Source organism: Phyllobates terribilis, unplaced genomic scaffold (assembly GCF_046119375.1).
Source record: "Phyllobates terribilis strain yellow unplaced genomic scaffold, ASM4611937v1 Scaffold_11__3_contigs__length_659146591, whole genome shotgun sequence".
Classification (NCBI taxonomy): domain Eukaryota; kingdom Metazoa; phylum Chordata; class Amphibia; order Anura; family Dendrobatidae; genus Phyllobates; species Phyllobates terribilis.
In genome coordinates, this window is record NW_027362771.1 from 438,717,933 (window position 1) to 438,740,412 (window position 22,480).

Genomic DNA, 22,480 nt, shown 5'->3' on the forward strand with positions numbered 1-22,480 from the left:
TAGGAGTCCGCACCCTACTTCGCAAACCCCCTCGGTCTCTCCGGTTTGCCATGAGAGTCCTTGGCAGGATGGTGGCGGCAATAGAAGCGGTCCCATTTGCCCAGTTTCACCTAAGGCCTCTCCAATTAGCCATCCTCAAGTCATGGGACAGGAATCCTTTTTCCCTCGACAGGGAGTTTCAGCTGACGTAGTCAACCAAGAGATCCCTGCACTGGTGGCTCAAGCCAACCTCGCTAACAAAGGGGAAATCCTTTCTCACGAGTCAATGGAAAGTTCTGACCACTGATGCGAGCCTGACTTGTTGGGTTGCGGTATACCTGCACCACAGAGCACAGGGCAAGTGGTCCCCAATAGAAGCGACCATGCCCATTAACATCTTGGAAATTCGTACCATTCTCCTGGCGTTGAGAGCCTTCCATCATTTACTGGCAGCCTCTCACATCAGAGTACAGTCAGACAATGCCACGGCTGTGGCATATGTAAATCATCAAGGGGGGACCCGCAGTGCCCAGGCGATGCGAGAAGTGACACATATTCTCCACTGGGCGGAAGACACAGGTTCGGTTCTCTCTGTGGTCCACATCCCGGGGGTAGACAACTGGGAAGCAGACTTCCTCAGCCGGCAGGGAATGGACTCGGGAGAGTGGTCTCTCCATCCCGAAGTTTTTCAACAGATCTGCCATCGCTGGGGGACTCCGGATGTGGACCTTATGGTATCCCACTTCAATGCCAAAGTCCCCAACTTCATGGCCAGAACACACGACTCTCGGTCGCTGGGAGCAGACGCCCTAGTTGAGGACTGGACTCCGTTTCAGCTCCTGTACATCTTTCCACCTCTTCCCCTCATATCCAGAGTGGTGAGAAAAATAAAGCAAGTGGGAGTTCCAACCATCCTCAAGAACTCAGGGGCCCTCAATTTGACGGCATGGCCATTGAGACCTGGGTTTTAACCAAGTCAGGGTTCTCGCCTGACGTCATTGAGACCATGATCAGAGCACGGAAGCCAAACTCTGCGAAGATCTATTACCGTACCTGGAAAGCTTTCTTTACCTGGTGCGACTCTCGTGACCAGACCCCTTTCCCTTATTCCCTCCCCAGGGTACTTGGATTTCTCCAATCGGGTCTGGAGGCCAAACTGTCTCTGGGCTCTCGTAAGAGCCAGGTGTCAGCTCTCTCTGTGCTTTTTCAGACGCACATTGCTAACAAGCCGCAAGTAAAGACATTTCTTCAGGGGGCTTCCCGATTGGTTCCCCCCTACAGACGACCACTAGAGAAGTGGGATCTCAACCTCATGCTGACAGCATTGCAGGAAACACCTTTTGAACCCCTTAGGGAAGTCTCACTCCTCCTTCTATCCCAGAAGGTGGTTTTCCTAGTGGCAATCACCTCGTTACGCAGGGTGTCTGAACTCACAGCACTCTCCTGCAGACAACCCTTCCTGGCTTTTTACCAGGATAAGGTAGTTCTCTTTACGGTTCCATCCTTCCTTCCGAAGGTTGTGTCCGACTTCCACCTCAATGAGGAAATTTCACTGCCATCCCTCTGTCCGGGCATTACGTCTCTGTGTCTAGGACTGCGTCCTTCCGGAAGTCTGATTCTCTTTTCATTCTTCTGGAAGGCGGCCGCAAGAGTCTGCCAGTTTCCAAAGCTACCCTTGCTAGGTGGATCAAATCCACCATACAAGAGGCCTACCGCCTCAAAAATTCTCCTCTTCCAGCAGGTATTGCGGCACACTCTACACGTGCGGTAGGGGCCTCCTGGGCCATTCGGCACCAGGCTTCGGCACAACAAGTGTGTAAGGCAGCCACCTGGACTAGTCTACACACGTTTACCAAGCACTACAGGGTTCATACCCAATCCTCTGCAGATGCGAGCCTGGGTAGACGTATCCTGCAGGCAGCAGTGCCCCAATTATAGGGGCCTGTCTACACAATATTCGTCCATTGCTTCCCACCCAGGGACTGCTTTGGGACGTCCCAAGGTCCTGTGTCCCCCAATGAGGCGACAGAGTAAAGGAGATTTTTGTGTACTCACCGTAAAATCTCTTTCTCTTAGCCTCTAATTGGGGGACACAGCTCCCACCCTGTTGCCCGTCTCGGGCCGTTGTTACGTTGAGTTCTCATATTGGTGTTTTTTCTTGAGCTCGTACATAGTTGCCTTCTTATAGTTATGTTTATGTTATCCATGTTACGTTCCTCCTACTGCTTTTTCACAAAACTGAACATGGCTGACGCCGTCAGGGGGTGTATACTGCAGAGGAGGAGCCACCGTTAATCTTTTTCAGATTAAGCCTAGTGTCGCCTCCTAGTGGACAGCAGCATAACGCCCAAGGTCCTGTGTCCCCCAATTAGAGGCTAAGAGAAAGAGATTTTACAGTGAGTACACAAAAATCTCCTTTTTACCATCAAAGTTTTGTTTTAGCCCCAGATTTTACATTTTCACACTTGGAAATGGGTAAAAATGGCACCAAAATTGGTCACACAATTTTTGCTGAATGTAGAAATACCCCATATGTGGCTGTACAGTACTGCTTAGCCACACGGCGAGACTCGGGAGGGGCGGAGTGCTATCTGCCTCCTTGAGCGCAGATTTTCCTAGAATAGTATGTCCATATACACAGCTCCTACGTAATTCAGATGAAACCCCTGAGGGATCCATTCACTATAATGAGGCTGCAGAGGTCTCTTTCACACGTCCGTCAGACACATACACACGCAAACCCATTCAAATGAATTGGTCTGTGCACATGTCAGTGTGTTTCCACTGACCATGTGTCTGTGGGCAAAACACATTAACATGTCCGGATTTTTTGCGCTGCACGGGCCGCAAAACTTTCCACACTGATGACATTCGTGTGTCGTCAGTGTGACACGTACCGGCGCCTGGGAATCAGTGTACAGTTAGCGCTGTTCCCAAGCGCCAGGTGCTGAAAGCTGCCCTCATCATTGTCCCCTGCTTGAGCCCTCATCATTGTCCCCTGCTTGCGCTGTGATCAGCGCGAGCAAGGGACAATAATGAGAGTAGTATTCTGCTTCCGCTGTGTCCTGGTGCAAAAATAAGAATAAAATAAAAAAATCCTTATGCTCGCCTGTATACTCCAGCGAGCTCCGGAGCGAGTCATTCTCCTCAGCGTGAGCAGTCAGATGGGTTACAGCAGGGGACATTTTCGGACAGGTGAGTATAAAGATTTTTTCATTTAATTCTTATTTTTACACCAGGGCACAGCGGGAGCAGAATACTACTCTAAAGATTGTCCTTTGCTCGCGCTGATCGCAGAGCTGGCAGGGGACAATTATGAAGGCAGTGTTCCGCACCCGGCGCTTGGGGAACAGCGCTAACTGTACCGCTGATTCCCAGTCGCCGGTACGTGTGCTCCTGATGCGGCACACGGTTGTCACATGTATGGCACACAGGTGCACATGGACACAGATATCTCCAGTACTGGTTTTTCCGGTACCGGAAATATCAGGACTTGTAAATCCAGCCTTACTCTGGACTTCGTCTGGCCTCTGTTTAGCGGTGTCCTTTTTTTCAGAGGTTCACAAAACTGTGGCCAACTCGTGTGAAGGCGAAAGACACTACATAGGGACGAACACACCTCCAAATAGAAAAATACAAAAAAATGTATTGAACAGAGACACAACATTTTAAAATAATTAAAAAAACCATAGACATGGTATATAAACTGTCCTCCACATGGCAAACCTTAATAATAGTCATGTATAGTAGACGTATGAACGCCAAAGTGTACAACCTGCGAACGGGATGTGTGCGCAAGCATTTAATGATTCCCGAATGACTAGGGATATAATGTAGAGCAATCTCGACAATTATATACAAAACAAAAAACAAATTTAATCAACGGATAGCTACAAAGGATGATGCAATCAACAACATATATAAGAATGTTCACATGAACAGGAGACTATATCAGCATGTATAGATATAAAAAATATGTCCCCAGAAAGCTTCTAGCAGATGTGCTAGGATGGGAGAAAATGGTATGCAAAAGTCACAGAATAAGGTAGATGGGCTCAGGACAAGGTATTTGAAAGTATCATGATTATCAGTCAGATCACCAACCTGGTGTTAAAGGTATAGCTTGAAAATATTAAGACCCCAAGTGGAGAAAAAAAATTCTATCTCCCAGAGGGCTATGTAAAGCCCTACTCCTGACTGAACAGTTACCAACATTCATCAGCGCACATGAAAGGGGTTATGATGCCGGGGGGGCACAAGGAGAACCCCACTTGTATCGCCGTGACCCACACTGCATCATACCATATCTCCTTGTGCCCCCCCCCCACAGATTTTACGGTGAGTAACCAAAAATCCTGTTTTCTCTATCGCTTCATTGGGGGACACAGGAAACCATGGGACGTCCCAAAGCAGTCCCTGGGGAGAGAAACAACAGTAAACAACTCCTTTCAGGTCGGAGAACTATCCACTGTGGCCTGCAGGATTCTCCTGCCTATAATAATATAATATAATTTTTATTTATATAGCGCCAACATATTCCGCAGCACTTTACTATTAAGTAGGGACATACACAGACAATATAAACAATACAGTGTATCACATTTCAACAGTTACAGGAGGATTGAGGGCCCTGCTCGCAAGGTTACAATCTATATGGAAATAACTAGGCTGGCATCTGCTGAAGCGTAGGTATGAACCCTGTAAAACTTAGCAAATGTGTGGATAGAGGACTAGGTTGCCACTTTGCAAAGCTGTAGGGTGGATGCCCTATGACGAATCGCCCAGGAGGCGCCCACCGCTCTGGTAAATTGGGGCTTAACTCCCGGGGGGATGAATCCTGTTCTTACACCGGTATGCCTCCAGGATTTCCGTCCGGATCCAGCGAGCAATTGTAGCCTTGGAAGCTGGGGGGCCTCTCCATGCTCCTTCAGGAATAACAAAGAGGGAATCCGTCCTCCGGAAGGGGGTGGTCCTAGCCAGGTAAACCTGAACAGCTCTGACAAGGTCCAACCTATTCAGAGAACATTCCAGAGTGTGAGATGGAGTCAACAAAGGGAGGGTAGTACAATGTCCTCATTGAGGTGAAAGGAGGAGACCACCTTGGGAAGAATAGAAGGCACCTGTGTGAGCAAAATACGCTCTCTTCTATGCCTTCCGAACTCCAAATTAATAAGATTTGTTTTACGAGCGCTCGGGAAATCAATACAGCACAGCCTTGTATGGTGTACTAGAAAAGATTTCTGCTTTATTAGCACATGTGGCACTTTAAATAGGGTCAGAGACAAAGGAATAGTTCCCTCCGACCTATGAACCAATAGTAACCATAGGGGAGTGAATAGTAATGTGAAACCTCACTGCCCATCAGTGTTACTTGATGACCATTACATAAGAGTGAAAACAAAATGGATACCACAGACAAACAAGATGGATTCTTTTCTCTCTCACTGGTCTCAAGACTACCTTGTCCTGGTGAAGGATTAGAAAAGGAGATCGACAGGAGAGAGATGCCAGCTCCGACACGCGTCGGATGGAGGTGATTGCCACGAGAAAAACCACCTTCCAAGAAAGAAGGGACAGAGATACTTCTCGTAGAAGCTCAAAGTGGGAACTCCTAAGAGCCTCCAGGACCAGATTAAGGTCCCAAGGATCAACTGGCGTTCGGTACAGAGGGATAGCATGAGCCACTCCCTGAAGAAAAGTTTTAATCTGAGCGCGAGAAGCCAAATTTTTCTGGAAAATAATGGAAAGCGCAGAGACTTGGCCTTTCAGAGAACTGAGAGCAAGTCCAACGTCGAGCCCAGCCTGAAGAAATCCCAAAATCTACAGAAGGGAGAAACTCATGGGCGCAGTGTGATTACACTCACACCAACGGAAAAAGGCCTTCCAGGTCCAGTAGTATACTCGGGAAGATGAAGTTTCCCTAGCCCGGATCATGGTCTGAATCACCGGTTCTGAAAAAAAAACCAGACGCTCTCAGTACCATGGTTTCAACAGCCACACCGTTAAATTGAGCGACGGGAATTCCGGTGTAAGATGGGGCCCTGAGAAAGCAGATCTAGCCTGTATGGGAGCTTCCAAGGAGCGTCTGCAAGAAGATTGACAACCTCTGTGTACCAGGACCTCCTGGGCCAATATGGGGCGATCAGGATGACCGGCATCTCCTCTAATTTGATCTTCTTCATCAGCTGGTGAAGAAGGTGAAGGGGTAGGGACAGATAAGGTAGTGTGAACTGTGACCAGGGTATTGCCAGGGCATCGACGCCCACCACTACGGGGTCACGGGATCTGGAGACAAGCTGCGTCACCTTCCTGTTCACCCTGGACGCCATGAGATCCACATCCGGAGTGCCCCACCTCAGACAAATCTAAAGAAAGACATCCTGATGTAGAGACCATTCCCACTTTATCATGAGGACGGGGTCTGGTTTTTATTATTTTTTCATTAATGTTGATGTTTTTTAATTCTTTGGAGGTCTAGTTGAGGTGAGATAATAACACTATACATTGACACGTACGTAAAGGTATATTCACATTACAGTATTCACAGACGCATTGAATTTAAGTGAACTATTCTCACTTGTTTTTTTTAATGGATCAATGTGTCTTTTCCATTAAACATTGTATATGTGATAGTCTCATTTTTTTTGCAGACCATAATTAAGCATTCAATGTTTTGTGCTCCATCAAAAGCATAAGTAAGGCACATTGTAGTAAACTTCTAAAGGCTCTTTAAGAATAAAATGAACCTTTTTCCTGAATATAAGATCTCATAAGATCTCATTCAGACTTGCATTTTTTGCTCTTTGTGCCTTATCTGATCTTTAAACGGACATATGAACATGAATAACATGCCCATAGACTACAGTGGGTGCAAAAAACCACAGACGTCTGGATGAAGTCTAATTACGACTAATAACAATTATATTTTGAGAGGTGAAAAATTTCATTTTAACATAAAAATATTGGTTTTGGTATATTGGCCTTCTGCTCTGTATTAATGGGTTGCCTTATGTACTTCTAGCTCTTTAGATCTGATCGATGCTGCTCTTCCAAAAGAACAACTTCGCCAAGTTGAGGGTACCATTATCTTGCACATTGTCTTTGCTATTAAATTTGACCAGGATCTGGGCCGAGAGCTGGTGAAGGTATAAAGTTTCTGCAATTACTTGGTCTGTCCCTTACTGATATATAGAGCCTATGCCATGTGGCTGATAGACTGTTTGCCTTTTAATATAGCGATGCGGTATACTGCACATGAAAAGGACACTTAGAAGAAGGATCATTGGATTGTGCTCTGTCATTGCCTCTTCCTTCTTCCAATTTTCCTATATTTCAATAGAAAGCTGCTAAAAAATGTCTACTTGTCCTCTGTGGGGAAGTAGTTTGCGTATTCATAATCCCATACCTTTAGCTACAGCCAAACTAAAGATCAAATGGGTGAACCATGTTAAGCATGCGATTCTGGGGGAAATCAACCACAGCGGCTCTCTGTCCTAGCCCATTTAGGGACATGGTCACATTATAAAGCTTATGGGCTGGGGTTGTCATTATGTGGCAACCTTTTTAATGAATTCCTGTCTGCTTTTTCTTTAATACTTTCATTCCCGATAAAATTGTAGTTTAGAAGCTTTTTTTTCTCCTTTGGATTCTGTGTTATATTATTCCTTTGTTATTCCTCTTGGCAATGAATATTACTTTCCTGCTTGTTAATGGGCTACGGGTGGATCCATACTCCAGCACTAGAGATGAGTGGACCCGTTGAAATTCGGGTTCTGGTACCTGACCAAACTTTAGTCCACGGTTTGGTTTGGGTAGCAGAACTGCACCTGAACTTGAACCTGAACTCTATTGAAATCAATGGGGACCCGAACTTTCGAGCTGGAAAATCAATGTCTCTCTCTGACTCTCTGTCAATCTCTCTTTCCTCCTGAACTGAAAAACGGACCTCCAGGAGAAGTCAGTGTCTGGTACGAACCCCGAAGTTTACAGTTCGAGTTCGCTCATTTCTATCCGGCTCCATTCAATCTGTCCTTCCAGCATCAGACTGTGTAGGGATACGCTTGTTGATGAGATCAATAATAATGCCTCGTTGTCCATTTATTTATGCATTTCCATAAGGAAAAACCGAGGAATGTGAAAATGTAGAATTCCAAGAAAAAAATACTCCAGAATTGTATGGGGGAATACAAGTACCGTATATAGTAAAAAGGCAGGAGTCAGGAATTAGCTATTATAGAATGAGACTTTTCATATAAGAATGTGCTTCATTATGTAATGTGTTCTGTCTGTTTTCTTTCTAGGCTGGGCAGCAAGGAGACTCCAGTAAATTCTTGTGTCCTTTCAGTGTCGCCCTCCTGTTGTCTGTATCCAGAATACAAAGGTTTGAGAAACAGGTAATGTATAGTCTGGTCTGCACAGTGTATTGATGTTACTCTACTGCTCACATAAATTATATTAGCACTGGCTGATTTTTGTACTCCATTTTCATTGTTGTCCAGGTATTTGATTTCCTGAAAACTACTATATCCAAAGGTTTTAAAGACTTTCAGTTTCAGCAAGGCTCAAAATTTCTTCGTGATTTAGTACCACAGCCGCCCTGTCTCTCCACAATGCTCCTTGAAATTGTGAAAAACAGGTATGGAAGGTGAATGCAGGATGCTGCTTGCAGTCATAAAAGTAGAATTTATGTTCCTAGTGATTAGTATAGAGGTAACCTAAAACCGGATCTCAGCGTTATAATAAGTACTCTTCTTTAACTTATGTTTGGATTGTCAAACCTAGAACGTGATTCAGATTTTAAGCTTTTGTGCTGAAGTAAAATGGTAAAATTATTGTGAAAAATATTTCAAATAGATTTGTATATGATATTTTATATGTTCAGGCACCTAGCTTATATTGGTATGATATATAAAAGCTAAATGGGCATGATATATACAGTTGAAACCAGAAGTTTATGTACACTATATAAAAAGACCCATTTATACATGTTTTTCTCAATATGTGACATGAAATCAGTATAAACCTTTCCCGTTTTAGGTCAATTAGTATAACCATAATTTTTAATATTTGCCAAATGCCAGAACAATGAGAGAGAATGTTTTAAGGCATTTTTATTACTTACTGCAAAGTTAAAAGTTTACATACACTAAGATTACTATGCCTTTAAACAATTCTGGACTGCCCATATGATGATGTCAGGTGTTTGGAAGCTTCTTTGTGTAGCATCATGGCAAAGTCTAAAGAAATCAGCCAAGATATCAGGAAGAGAATTGTAGACTTGCACAAGTTTGGCTCATCCTTGGGTACAATTTCAAGATACCTGAAGGTGCCTTGTTCATCTGTACAAACAATTATACGCAAGTACAAACAAGATTGGAATGTCCAGCCATCATACTGCTCAGAAAGGAGATGGGTTCTGTGTCCCAGAGATGAACGTGCTTTGGACCGACATGTGCATATCAACCCAAGGACAAAAGCAAAAGACCTTGTGAAAATGATGGCGGAAGCTGGTAATATTGTGTCAATAACCACAGTGAAACAAGTACTGTATCAACATGGGCTGAAAGGCCACTCTGCCAGGAAGAAGCCATTACTCCAAAAGAAACATAAAGCCAGATTAATGTTTGTAAATGCACACAGGAACAAAGTCCTTAATTTTTGGAGACATGTCCTGTGGTCTGATGAAACTAAAATTGAACTTTTTGGGCATAATGACCATCGTTACGTTTGGAGAAAAAAGGGAGAAGCTTGGAAGCCTAAGAACACCATCCCAACTGTGAAACACCAGGGTGGCAGCATCATGTTGTGGGGTTGTTTTGCTGCAGGAGGGACTTTTGCTCTTCACAAAATAGATGGCATCATGAGAAAAGAAGATTATGCGGCAATACTGAAGCAACATCTCGACATCAACCAGGATGTTAATGCTTGGAAGAAAATTGGTCTTCCAAATGGACAATGACCCAAACCATACTGCCAAAATGGTAACAAAGTGGCTTAAGGATAACAAAGTCAATGTCTTGGGGTGGCCATCACAAAGCCCTGATCTCAATCCTATTGAAAATTTATGGGCAAAGCTGAAAAGGCAGGTGTGAGCAAGGCGACCTACAAACCTGGATCAGTTACACCAGTTTTTTTCAGGAGGAATGGGCCCAAATTCTGACAAACTATTGTGAGAAGCTTGTGGAGGGATATCCCAAACATTTGACCCAAGTCATTCAGTTTAAGGGCAATGGTACCAAATACTAATGAAATGTATGTAAATTTTTGACTTTTCTCCTACAAATAAATGGAGTATAAATCCCACAGGACAACAGAACTACTAAAATATAAATTTTATTAAATTCCAATATAAAAAAGACACACACAATTTGCTTAAGACATTAAATAGGTCCCTTGGGGTAAGAATCACACAAAATCAGTTTGGCAAATAGATCTGGGTTCAGATGGTGTCATTCAGGAAATATGGAAAATATGAAGACGGGCACTAAAGAAATATATCGCGAGTCATCAGTCCACAGCAACAAAATCTATATGTATAGAATACCAAGATCCAAACATATGAGATAAAGGTAAGCCACAATGTGCTAATTCTATAGTCAAAAAATACAATATAAATATATATGGCTAGAAAAATCATCATCCTTCAGATGAGATAAAAGATAATGTAAGCTGTACATATTAGACTACCCCATCAAGTTATGTGCCATAAGGTTAGTGCAGGTTATGTGATACAAGCTCCTGAATGACTCACCCATCTGTGCAGTAACCCCTATGCCGCACTGAAGCCCCGACGCGCGTTTCGCGTGTTGCTTCTTCTGGAGGCTGTGATGGAACGTGTGGATCGCCATTTTTAAATGCCCAGAATAATTAAGATGCCGGTGTCAATGCCGGTGTATGCGGCGCGTGTGAGAGTTACCGCCCCCCCGAGACGCGTCATATCCGGCCATTTCCTGACGGGGCCGGAACAATGCGTTCCAGTGACGTCAGAGGCCCACCTCCCCATCATACGGAAGCCTTCATGACGCGACGGGCCGGGGCGGACCTGCACACGCGCAGCTCAGCGATAGACAACGTAAGGAAGAAATAGCAACTGGGCAAGTATTTAGATACATACAGGCCATGCATTTGGTAACAGTATATGTAAGCACAGCATAAACACCCATTGTATGTGCCATCAGGACATGCCAAAAAGAAGGAGAAATGAATATAGTCATCATAAATTATCAGTCCACAAAGTTCTAATACCCACATCTCATAGTCAGAAAAGTATAAATAAAGATATATGTCCTCTGTATCATCAATGGGGCTTTTTTGTGTAGATCATATTACGTTGATGGTATCCAAAGTTTAACATGTGAGGAATTCATTTCATCCATACTGAAAAGGGCATGTCCAGATAAAGTTGAAATCAGTCCAAATTATGGTCCAAGTATGTACCCAAAAAGCAAATATACTGAAAAAGACAATAAAACAAATAATAATTTAAAATCCACACATAAGTAAAAAGGGGAGAGAGAAAGAAAAAGGATCAATCTACAAATAAGGAGCAAAACTATTGAGCTCATTGAGACCCCCAGGGGTCACAGTGTCCAGGACAGCTATCCAGCGGCACTCCAGCTGCGCCAAAATTCGCTTGTGGTCCCCACCCCGACTACCGAGGTATATCTGATCAATGCCTCTAAATTTGAGGCATGAGGGGTCACAGTTGTGGCGCAGCTTGAAGTGCCGCGGGATGGTCTTAAGTAGCGCTAAATCAGAGACCTCACGTGCCGCCACTATAGCTCGCACGTGTTCTCTCACTCGGACCCGAAATTCCCTAGATGTAAGCCCCACATAACTCAAATTGCAGGAACATTGGGCCACATAAATAATATGCGTGGAGCTACAGGAAATATGACGAGTAATCTTAAAGTTCCGTGCGCCATCCGTGGATGAGAATGTCATGGCCCTCTCTATATTCCTGCAAGCCAAACAGGACCCACACGGATAGCAACCCCACTTTGGTTTTCCAACTCCGAACAGAGTAGTTGAGGGGGCGACATAGTGGCTTCTTACCAAAGAGTCTTTTAAGCTTTTACCCCGCCTTGCTGTCATTAATGGTCTCTCAAAGACTTGATTAAGTGTCGGTTCCGTTTTTAATATGGGCCACTTTGACTTTGCAGTAAGTAATAAAAATGCCTTGAAACATTCTCTCCTCTCTCTCTCTTTTCTCTCCCTCTCTCTCTTTTCTCTCTCTCTCTCTCTCTTTTCTCTCTCTCTCTTTTCTCTCTTCTCTTTTCTCTCTCTCTTCTTTTCTCTCTCTCTCTTTTCTCTCTCTCTCTTTTCTCTCTCTCTCTTTTCTCTCTCTTTTCTCTCTCTTTTCTCTCTCTTTTCTCTCTCTTTTCTCTCTCTTTTCTCTCTCTTTTCTCTCTCTTTTCTCTCTCTTTTCTCTCTCTTTTCTCTCTCTTTTCTCTCTCTTTTCTCTCTCTTTTCTCTCTCTTTTCTCTCTCTTTCTCTCTTTCGCTCTCTCTTTCGCTCTCTCTCTTTTCTCTCTCTCTCTCATATTATTCTGGCATTTGGCAAATATTAAAAATTATGGTAATCCTAATTGACCTAAAACGGGAAAGGTTTATTTGATTTCATGTCAGACATTGAGAAAAACATACATATGTGTATTTTTATATTGTGCATGTAAACTTCTGGTTTCAACTGTAACACTACTCAAATTTTGAGACGCTTCTGCAGCAACATGACCAAAGAATTATAAAATGTTTATTAAAACCATTAGACTCGGTTGTGTGGTCTATTCACGTTTCGTTGGAGGCAGATGTTGTAAGTATTCCCCAACCTATACATTTGTATTTTTTATTGTGTCCCACTTCATAGGGAAGCATAGCAGTCTACACTTTCTATATTGTGATAAAAGGATGCTCTTTTGGCTAGCATGGTGGATTATGGACACCATTGTTGTGTACCCTGGAAGCTTTCCCAGAGAACACGACCTGTAGATGCACACCATAGTGCCATTTCATTGCCACCAAATGTGAACAGCACTCAAATATTCCATTATAATTTTTCATATAATGTAATACAAAATTTTCTGTCTCAGTGTATTTGGTTGGGATCATGTCACCCAAGGGCTTGTAGAGCTTGGCTTTCTCCTAATGGATTCATATGGACCTAAAATAGTTCCAGGTGCAAAAATGTCGGAGGCGACTGTAGGATCACCAAGTCAACAGGCCAGTCAGCTGGGATCCAGAATTTTACTAGAAACCTTCAAGGTAAAGTTGTTGAATTTTCTTCTTATTCCTTTTCTAAGGGTGTAAAATATTAAGTGTTTTCATGTTTTTAGGTCCATGAGCCAATAAGGAGTGTGATTTTGGAGGAAGTTTTGAATCGTGTTGTTACTAAGGCAACTTCTCCCACAAGTCACTTTATAGGTGAATTGATGTGTTTTTAAGTTCCTGATTTATGGACAGGGATAATAGTAAGCACTGCAGGGAAGCCAAAGGTCATTACACAAATAATGTCTTAGAATATGTTTTGCAGATTTTTTCTCGGACATTGTATTTGCAACACCTCTTCTAATGCAGAATTCGTCCTCTAAGCTGATCGCCACATTTGACCATCTCTTCTACTTACCGTTCGCCACTGTTCAAGGTCTTCTTAAAGCTTTACAGGTATTTTTTTAATGCCACCATTCATTTTACTATACAATGTACTGAAAAACATTTAACATATTTTAATTGCTGTGAAATGGTGGAAAAAAATGAATTCTGCCATTGCTGTTTGGGTTTTGTTTTTACTGATTTTATTGTATTATAAAAATTACCTAGCTACTCTTTTTATAATTTTCCAGATCAGCTCGATTGCAGGGATACCAGATTTCTAAATTATTCAGTTATGTTTTAGTGGTTAGAAAATAAACCTGAACTTTGCAAAGAATAAAAGATTTGGTTTGTGCCGCCACTTTCTGAGACTTACAATTTTTTTTTATTCTTTTGTCAATGGAGCTGTACAAGAGCTTGTTTTTTGTTTGTAGATCTGTCGTTTTTATTGATACTATTTTCGGCTTGATACAATGTTTTGATCACTTGTCATTGCATTTTTTGGGGCAAGTGCAGCAACTGAAAAAGGCAATTCTAGTATTTTGTTTTGGTGTTCACCTAATGGAATAAATATTTAGATATTTTATTAGTTCTTGCAAATATGCACATGGCAGTACTAAACTTGATTTTTCTCTATTGCCTTATTGGGGGACACAGGAGACCATGGGGTGTATGCTGCTGTCGCTAGGAGGCTGACACTTGGCAAAAAAAGTTGGCTCTTCCTCAGCAGGGTACACCCACCGACTGGCACAAAGCTAATCAGTTTTAGCTTAGTATGAGTAGGAGGTAGACAAGGGTCTGGTCCCTTCGCCATTGCAGTCACTTCCCCCCAGCCTACATCAGTAATTTAGGGGCCGACTTGCTGTGACTTAGCTGTCAAGCGAGGTCTGCCCACATCCCGGTGAAGCCCACCCACCAAATGTCAGTGTGCGGGTCTCCTGCAACCTCTTTTGCGGCTCTGTCCCTGCTTTCCTCGTATCAGTTTTCCTCTTGTTCACGCCCAATCACGGTCGAACAGACTAACTGCGCCCCTTTTTTCTTGACTCCGCCTCCTTTTTCACTCAGATCGTCATCTTCTCCGGCACACAGAAGTCTACAGTAGCGTGGCACTCTCCTCCTGAGTAGTTTCCCCTTCCACTCCTGCTACCCTGATAATGCATTTTGCGTGTGCGTCTTGCAAGTGCACATTTCCTCTCCCCCTTGTTCTAACTACGGTCGCCCCTCAAAGGTCTCCCAGGAGCTCCCCACTGCCTGCGAGGATAACACGCACTTCCCTCTGGGGTGGGTCGTGTCCCTATCTCAGGACGTTGGTAACCTAACCAGGGTCTCACCACTTGGGACTTTGTTTTGGACCGTCTCCCTAAACTGCCTTCTGACTCTAGATCACTGACTGACTACACCTTCTCCCACTCCTCATGATTCCGGCAGGTCTCGGCACAGATCCAAGAAGCGGATCTGTTCAAGCTCTTCTAGATCTCCATCACCACCTGGATCCTCCGAGACTGTTTTCCACTTCACTTTCTCCCTTACCTGAGCCCCTCGCAGTTCTTCATTCCAATCACAGCTTCGAGTGCGACTCTGACCTGGACTCTGACCAGGCCTCTAAACTAAAGGACATGGTTGACAGTTTAAACCTGCCCGTCAATCAGTCCTTAAATGTAAAAAATGTTGATTTCCCTCCTTCAGACCAGTCGGTCTCCTTTAAAAAAAGGTTAAGCAAGTCCCCAGTTTGTTTGCTAACCATAAGGAGTTTGAGGGTGTCCTATGTAGGGAGTGGGAGCACCCGGACAAATGGTACCAAAGAAGGAAGCGATTGAACATACTGTTTCCTCAAGAAGTGGACTGAATCTCCTGCTGTGGATCCTCCGGTATCCAGACTTTCCTCCAAGAATATTTTCCCTCTATCTGATGGAGCATCCCTGAAGTAGCCCACTTATAGACATTGAGTCTCTAGCCAAGTCAGCATTGGAATCTGCGGGCTTGACCCCGTATCTGGTGTTCACTTCGCCGCCACATGGGTGTCAAAATCCGTTTTGTCCTCGGCAAAGCAATTATGGCAGAGAATCTTTGCTGGGGCTCCACTTGACGATCTGGTGGATTTAGCCAACTAAATTGCTCAGGCAGGAAAATATCTCCTTTCTGCTTCCGTAGATGCCGCCGGCTGTGCCGCTGAAACGTTCAGCAACGTGGTTGCCATCCGCAGGGCTATATGGCTCAAAGCATGGCGCATTGATACTTATTCCAAAAGATCACTCACCAGCCTTCCTTTCCAAGGCTCTTGCCACGTTGGAGCAAAATTGGACCAGAACATGTCAGACATTACCGATGCGAAAAGCACCCTAATTCCTGAACCCAGACCCCTGCAACCCTCGGCAAAACTGAGGTTTTTTCATTTTTCTTCTTTCGCCACTTTCCCTCTAGTGAAGGGCCCCTCTGTCAGGATAAACCATCCAACTCTCTGGAAAAGAGGAGACCCTCCTTCAAGCCAGCTCCATCCTGACACCCACGCAGAACAGATCTTACAGAAACAGATTCAACAGGGTCTCTTGTCTTGTCCGGATACAAGATAGTTTTCCTCTCTCCCCCTCGACAGCTTCTTTGAGTCCCGGCCACCAACAGATCCCACTCTCGTACCAGGGCTTTTCAAAGCCATTTCTTCACTTCTCCGGAAAGGTGTCGTTGTCCCTGTCTCTCTCCACAAGATTAATACACTCCACTTTGGCAGTAGGGGCCTCCTGGGCTGTGTGCCACGACGCCTCCGCTCTGCAGGTTTGCAAGGCGGCTACCTGGTCTTCCTTTCACACATTTTCCAAATTTTACAGAGTTCATACCTATGCCTCAGCAGATGCCAGCCTGAGCGGCAGTTGCTCGTCTCCTGACCTGAAGGAAATATGCATACACTGTTGTTTCCTAGTTGTTGATGTTTTTTCCCTACTTGGGACTGCTTTTGGACATCCCGTGGTCTCCTGTGTCCCCTAATGAAGCGATAGAGAAAAGAGGATTTCGGGTACTCACTGAATCTCTTTCTCGGAGCCTTCACTGGGAGACACATCACTTTCCCTTTCTATACATTTCTACTCTTTTATGTATTGCTTCTCCTACTGCTTTCTACCTAACTGATTAGCTTTGTGCCTGTTGGTGGGTGTAACCTGCTGAGGAGGAGCTAACTTTTTTTGGTGATTTATGTTAACTTTTAGGTTTTTTTTTTTAAGATTTCAAATAATTTTTGTGTGTATCTATCTATCTAATGTATGTGTGTGTGTGTGTGTGTATATATATATATATATATATATATATATATATATATATATATATATATATATATATATATATATATATAATGTGTATATATATATAATGTGTATATATATATATATAATGTATATGTTGTGTGTGTGTATATGTTGTGTGTGTGTGTATATATATATATATATATATATATATATATATATATATATACATATACAGTACAGACCAAAAGTTTGGACACACCTTCTCATTTAAAGATTTTTCTGTATTTTCAGGACTATGAAAATTGTACATTCACATTGAAGGCATCAAAACTATGAATTAACACATGTGGAATTATATACTTAACAAAAAAGTGTGAATGATGAGCTTCAAGAGGTAGTCACCGGAAATGGTTTTCACTTCACAGATGTGCCCTGTCAAGTTTAATAAGTGGGATTTCTTGCCTTATAAATGGGGTTGGGACCATCAGTTGTGTTGTGCCGAAGTCAGGTGGATACACAGCTGATAGTCCTACTGAATAGACTGTTAGAATTTGTATTATGGCAAGAAAAAAATCAGCTAAGTAAAGAAAAACGATATATATATCTATATATATATATATATAGTACAGACCAAAAGTTTGGACACACCTTCTCATTTGAAGATTTTTCTGTATTTTCTTGACTATGAAAATTGTACATTCACACTGAAGGCATCAAAACTATGAATTAACACATGTGGAATTATATACTTAACAAAAAAGTGTGAAATAACTGAAAATATGTCTTATATTCTAGGTTCTTCAAAGTAGCCACCTTTTGCTTTCATGACTGCTTTGCACACTCTTGGCATTCTCTTGATGAGCTTCAAGAGGTAGTCACCGGAAATGGTCTTCCAACAATCTTGACGGAGTTCCCAGAGATGCTTAGCACTTGTTGGCCCTTTTGCCTTCACTCTGCGGTCCAGCTCACCCCAAACCATCTCGATTGGGTTCAGGTCTGGTGACTGTGGAGGCCAGGTCTCCTTCTTGGTCAAATAGCCCTTACACAGCCTGGAGGTGTGTTTGGGGTCATTGTCCTGTTGAAAAATAAATTATGGTCCAACTAAACGCAAACCGGATGCAATAGAATGCTGCTGCAAGATGCTGTGGTAGCCATGCTGGTTCAGTATGCCTTCAATTTTGAATAAATCCCCAACAGTGTCACCAGCAAAGCACCCCCACACCATCACACCTCCTCCTCCATTGTTCACGGTGGGAACCAGGCATGTAGAGTCCATCCGTTCACCTTTTCTGCGTCGCACAAAGACACGGTGGTTGGAACCAAAGATCTCAAATTTGGACTCATCAGACCAAAGCACAGATTTCCACTGGTCTAATGGCCATTCCTTGTGTTCTTTAGCCCAAACAAGTCTCTTCTGCTTGTTGCCTGTCCTTAGCAGTGGTTTCCTAGCAACTATTTTACCATGAAGGCCTGCTGCACAAAGTCTCCTCTTAACAGTTGTTGAAGAGATGTGTCTGCTGCTAGAACTCTGTGTGGCATTGACCTGGTCTCTAATCTGAGCTGCTGTTCACCTGCGATTTCTGAGGCTGGTGACTCGGATAAACTTATCCTCAGAAGCAGAGGTGACTCTTGGTCTTCCTTTCCTCATGTGAGCCAGTTTCTTCGTAGCGCTTGATGGTTTTTGCAGCTGCACTTGGGGACACTTTCAAAGTTTTCCCAATTTTTCGGACTGACTAACCTTCATTTCTTAAAGTAATGATGTCCACTCGTTTTTTTTCTTAGCTGCTTTTTTCTTGCCATAATACAAATTCTAACAGTCTATTCAGTAGGATTATCAGCTGTGTATCCACCTGACTTCTGCACAACACAACTGATGGTCCCAACCCCATTTATAAAGCAAGAAATCCCACTTATTAAACCTGACAGGGCACACCTGTGAAATGAAAACCATTTCCGGTGACTACCTCTTGAAGCTCATCAAGAGAATGCCAAGAGTGTGCAAAGCAGTCATCAAAGCAAAAGGTGGCTACTTTGAAGAACCTAGTATATAAGACATATTTTCAGTTGTTTCACACTTTTTTGTTAAGTATATAATTCCACATGTGTTAATTCATAGTTTTGATGCCTTCAGTGTGAATGTATAATTTTCATAGTCATGAAAATACAGAAAAATCTTTAAATGAGAAGGTGTGTCCAAACTTTTGGTCTGTACTATATATATATATATATATATATATATATATATATATATATATATATATATATATATATATATATATATATATATATATATATATATGTGTATATATATATATATATATATATATACACAAATATACCAATTCTCATATTTTTAATAAGTTTTCTAAGGTGTCTTAAAACTGTGATCACTTGATTACCTATACAATAAACTACAGTATTGCAGTGTGTTGTGAAGTTGATGATTTCCCATAACGTCCAGCCACAGGCATATAGTGCATATGTAGCAACCGTCTTCAATTATTTAAAGATGATCTCTTCCCAAATTGAAGCATTTTGCTATACATAATGCATGGCTCAGGTTGACGTTGCATAACAAAGAGATTCTCCCTTTGTAATCACTGTGTCAAATGTGTAGGCAAGAAGTTAACATGGCACTGAGATATCCAAATGTTTTAATTTGACAAGATTTCTTGCTTTTCTCTCTTGCTTTTACAGCCAGTCTTAAAAATAAATGTATCTGTGAGGGACAATGTTATCCTTGTTCTTCGGAAGGCCATGTTTTCAAGGTATTATTATTATGTTTTAATGCAATAATTTAAAACTTCCTTTGTTTCTGCTCTATTGTCTGCACTTTATATATCTACTTAGGTTTGGCTTTGTTCACACCAAATAATGGAATATTTATTTTTATTTATTTTACTCACTTTTATAGTGCCATTAATTCCACAGCGCTTTACAGACATTATCATCACTGCCCCCATTGGGGCTTCCCTATCAGTATGTCTTTGGTGTGTAGGAGGAAACTGGAGAACCCAGAGGAAACTCATGCAAACATGGAGAGAACATACAAACTCCTTGCAGATGTTGTCCTTGGTGGGATTTGAACCCAGGACCCCAGTGCTGCAAGGCTGTATCTCCCAATTTATGTAATTCTAGGCTGTACAATTGTAAACTTTGACCACCTATAAAAACAAAAGTGAAATTTAAGTAGAAATATATACAGCTCTGTGTACATTTTTGCAGGTTTCCTTTGTACTAAAAAACGTTCTCTACACTTCAGCAGAAAATCAGCCTTAAACCTATGAGCAAAACCACAAAAGAAACTTGTAATGTTTAGTAAAGAGGGCAAAAGCAGTACATAAAACCTTAATAATGCTTTCCAAAACACTCAAAACAGAAAAAAAAATTTAAAAAGCAAAATAAAAAATTCTAAATGTAAAAACACTTAAGGGCAGAGTCACATGTGGTGTGTGATGCAGCAGAAAACTGATGTGAAGTATTGCCATGAATCGGAGCACTTGATATATCAATTGGTATTGTCCATACAGTTTTACTAATAAATGTTGTCATTAGCCAATTAGACGCCCGGGAGTCTGCTGTCGCTGGTTTCCTGCTTTTGCTTAAGAATTTTAAAGTCCTGGGGAGCTTGTCCTCTTCCCAATGTAGCCAAGCTATTGGTGCAAGCCAGGTAACTTTATTTCTCCCTTATCTTTTCTTTCTAGATGGGTTGGCACCAGCTTATAATCTGTTCTATACCCGGCAGGTACTGGTGGACGTCCACACTCGCTACAATTCTGCTGCAAATGAAGCTTTCTGTTTGGAAATACTGGGGGGTCTGAGAAGATGCTTGAGTCAGCAGGAAGACATTAGGCGGATTCTTTATGAGGTGGCTGATATTCCTGTTGTCTGATACTCTGTAGACAGTTAATTTTTTCCCCCCTTTTTATAGGACTAAAGATTTTGATGACATTTTCTCTTTTTTTTATTTTAGGGTTTTTATGATGTTATTCGACGGAACTCCCAGTTGGCCAGACCCATCATGGACACTCTTGTGGCTCAGGTAACATACGGTTCAAGCTGTTATTTAATTGATAGACATGGAGGAAGAAAGTCTTACCATCGTTCTGTGTTATCAGCGTGATAGAGCCCTTTAGTTTCAGGGATTTTGTGTGGGGAGGTATAAATATGGTAAAGCAATATACCTATACTTTGTGTACTGTAGAATAGTTTTAAGGTTGAAGGAAGACTAAGTTCATTTAGTTCAACCCATAGCCTAACATGTTGATCCAGAGGAAGGCAAAAAAAACCCATGTGGCAAACACCAAGCTCCACATTGGGGAAAAAATTTTCTTCCTGACTCCATACGGCAATCAGACTAGTTCTCTGGATCAACTCCCTATCAAGGAATCTAGTATATATAAGCTGTAATATTATACTTTTCAAGAAAGGCATCCATGCCCTGAATAGTCAGAGATCTATGCACTGTGTTCTGGAGACCAGACAGATTACACAACTCATGAACTCTCATGCCTGGTCTCAATGTTTCCTTTAGTTAAAGAGGTATTATGAGCCTGAGCCGGACTTGTTGCCACCATTGAAGCTAGAAAGGTGCATCACTGCCCAAAAGGAGCAAATAATGCTGCAAGAACCTCTGGTGAGTGAGCATTACTACTAGTGAGTGAAGTGGTATATCTTGATATTGTTAAAATATAATTTCCTAATTTTTTTAGATTTAATTTTTATGCAGTGTTTTTTTTATAATCCTGGTAGAAAGAAGTCCATGGAATTCATTTTCATCCTAATACTTTATGTTAACCAATTAAATATTTACTAGACGTTAAAGAGCTGCTCAATGGTCAAGTATTGCTTTAGCCGATTAATAGACCATTTGGGTTGGTAAAAAGTTAGGTAGCCTGGGGAAGTGTTTTTTTTTCCCCCTGTAACAAAAGAAGTGATGTTCACAGAAAAAAAATGCTGACAGTTTCCCTATAGGTTTTTCCGGTACGGGTGCCCTCCCATGGCATGGGATTGCTTCTGTTACCACCCTACTTTTTGGTGGTACTAACCTCAGCCACAGTTGCTAATGGTTCCACTGCTTTCCAAGCCAGTTGCAGGGTGACAGGCCACTGAGAACCTGAAGTATCAAACTTATTAATGAATAAATCAAGTGCCCGGCTTCTACTTTTTAAGGTAGGCTATATTAATAGCAGGTGAAATGTGATGACGTGGCCAGCATTGCAAGTCATCCCTTGCATCAACTATTTGGCCACACTTGGGTTACAAGCCTACAGACCAGTGCGCTGGAGCTAGATGCCCCAAATTCATTATGTCTTAAGACAGTCCAAACAGTTCTACTCTATGAATTCTGGCAATAAATGCTGAATCGCACCTTAGTTTTCACTGTGTATGAAAGGGTTCAATGCCATTGCACATATCTCTTGCTCTTCCGGATTAGGCGCACTTGCTGAGCAGCGTTCACAGCTGCATACGTTGGTACAAACAGCAGAGCAGTTTACTGCAGGAAAGAGGAATGGAAGAAAATGACGACGGGGATTATATGGCGTGTTTACAAGAAATTGATGAGATTCTGGAGTCCATAACCAGGAGAATGACCAAATGTGATTTGGAGGAGTTTGAACTGGTAAGGTTTCTTACTAAATCAGGTTAATACTTGTAAGACTATTAATGATTGTAACTAAC

At 42.3% G+C, this 22,480-nt stretch overlaps 1 protein-coding gene across 1 annotated transcript in view; it reads left to right on the forward strand.

Moving 5' to 3' along the window:
- The window catches only part of FANCI (FA complementation group I), a 112,408-nt gene that overhangs the window by 46,520 nt on the left and 43,408 nt on the right, over positions 1–22,480 (forward strand). Inside the window, exons 10-21 of the mRNA XM_073653252.1 lie at positions 7,001–7,124; positions 8,280–8,372; positions 8,478–8,614; positions 13,067–13,238; positions 13,310–13,397; positions 13,507–13,637; positions 19,496–19,566; positions 20,354–20,468; positions 20,544–20,666; positions 20,772–20,840; positions 21,333–21,434; positions 22,236–22,421. Of these exons, the coding sequence (XP_073509353.1) occupies positions 7,001–7,124; positions 8,280–8,372; positions 8,478–8,614; positions 13,067–13,238; positions 13,310–13,397; positions 13,507–13,637; positions 19,496–19,566; positions 20,354–20,468; positions 20,544–20,666; positions 20,772–20,840; positions 21,333–21,434; positions 22,236–22,421 (1,411 nt within the window). The remainder of the gene's footprint in view (positions 1–7,000; positions 7,125–8,279; positions 8,373–8,477; positions 8,615–13,066; positions 13,239–13,309; positions 13,398–13,506; positions 13,638–19,495; positions 19,567–20,353; positions 20,469–20,543; positions 20,667–20,771; positions 20,841–21,332; positions 21,435–22,235; positions 22,422–22,480) is intronic.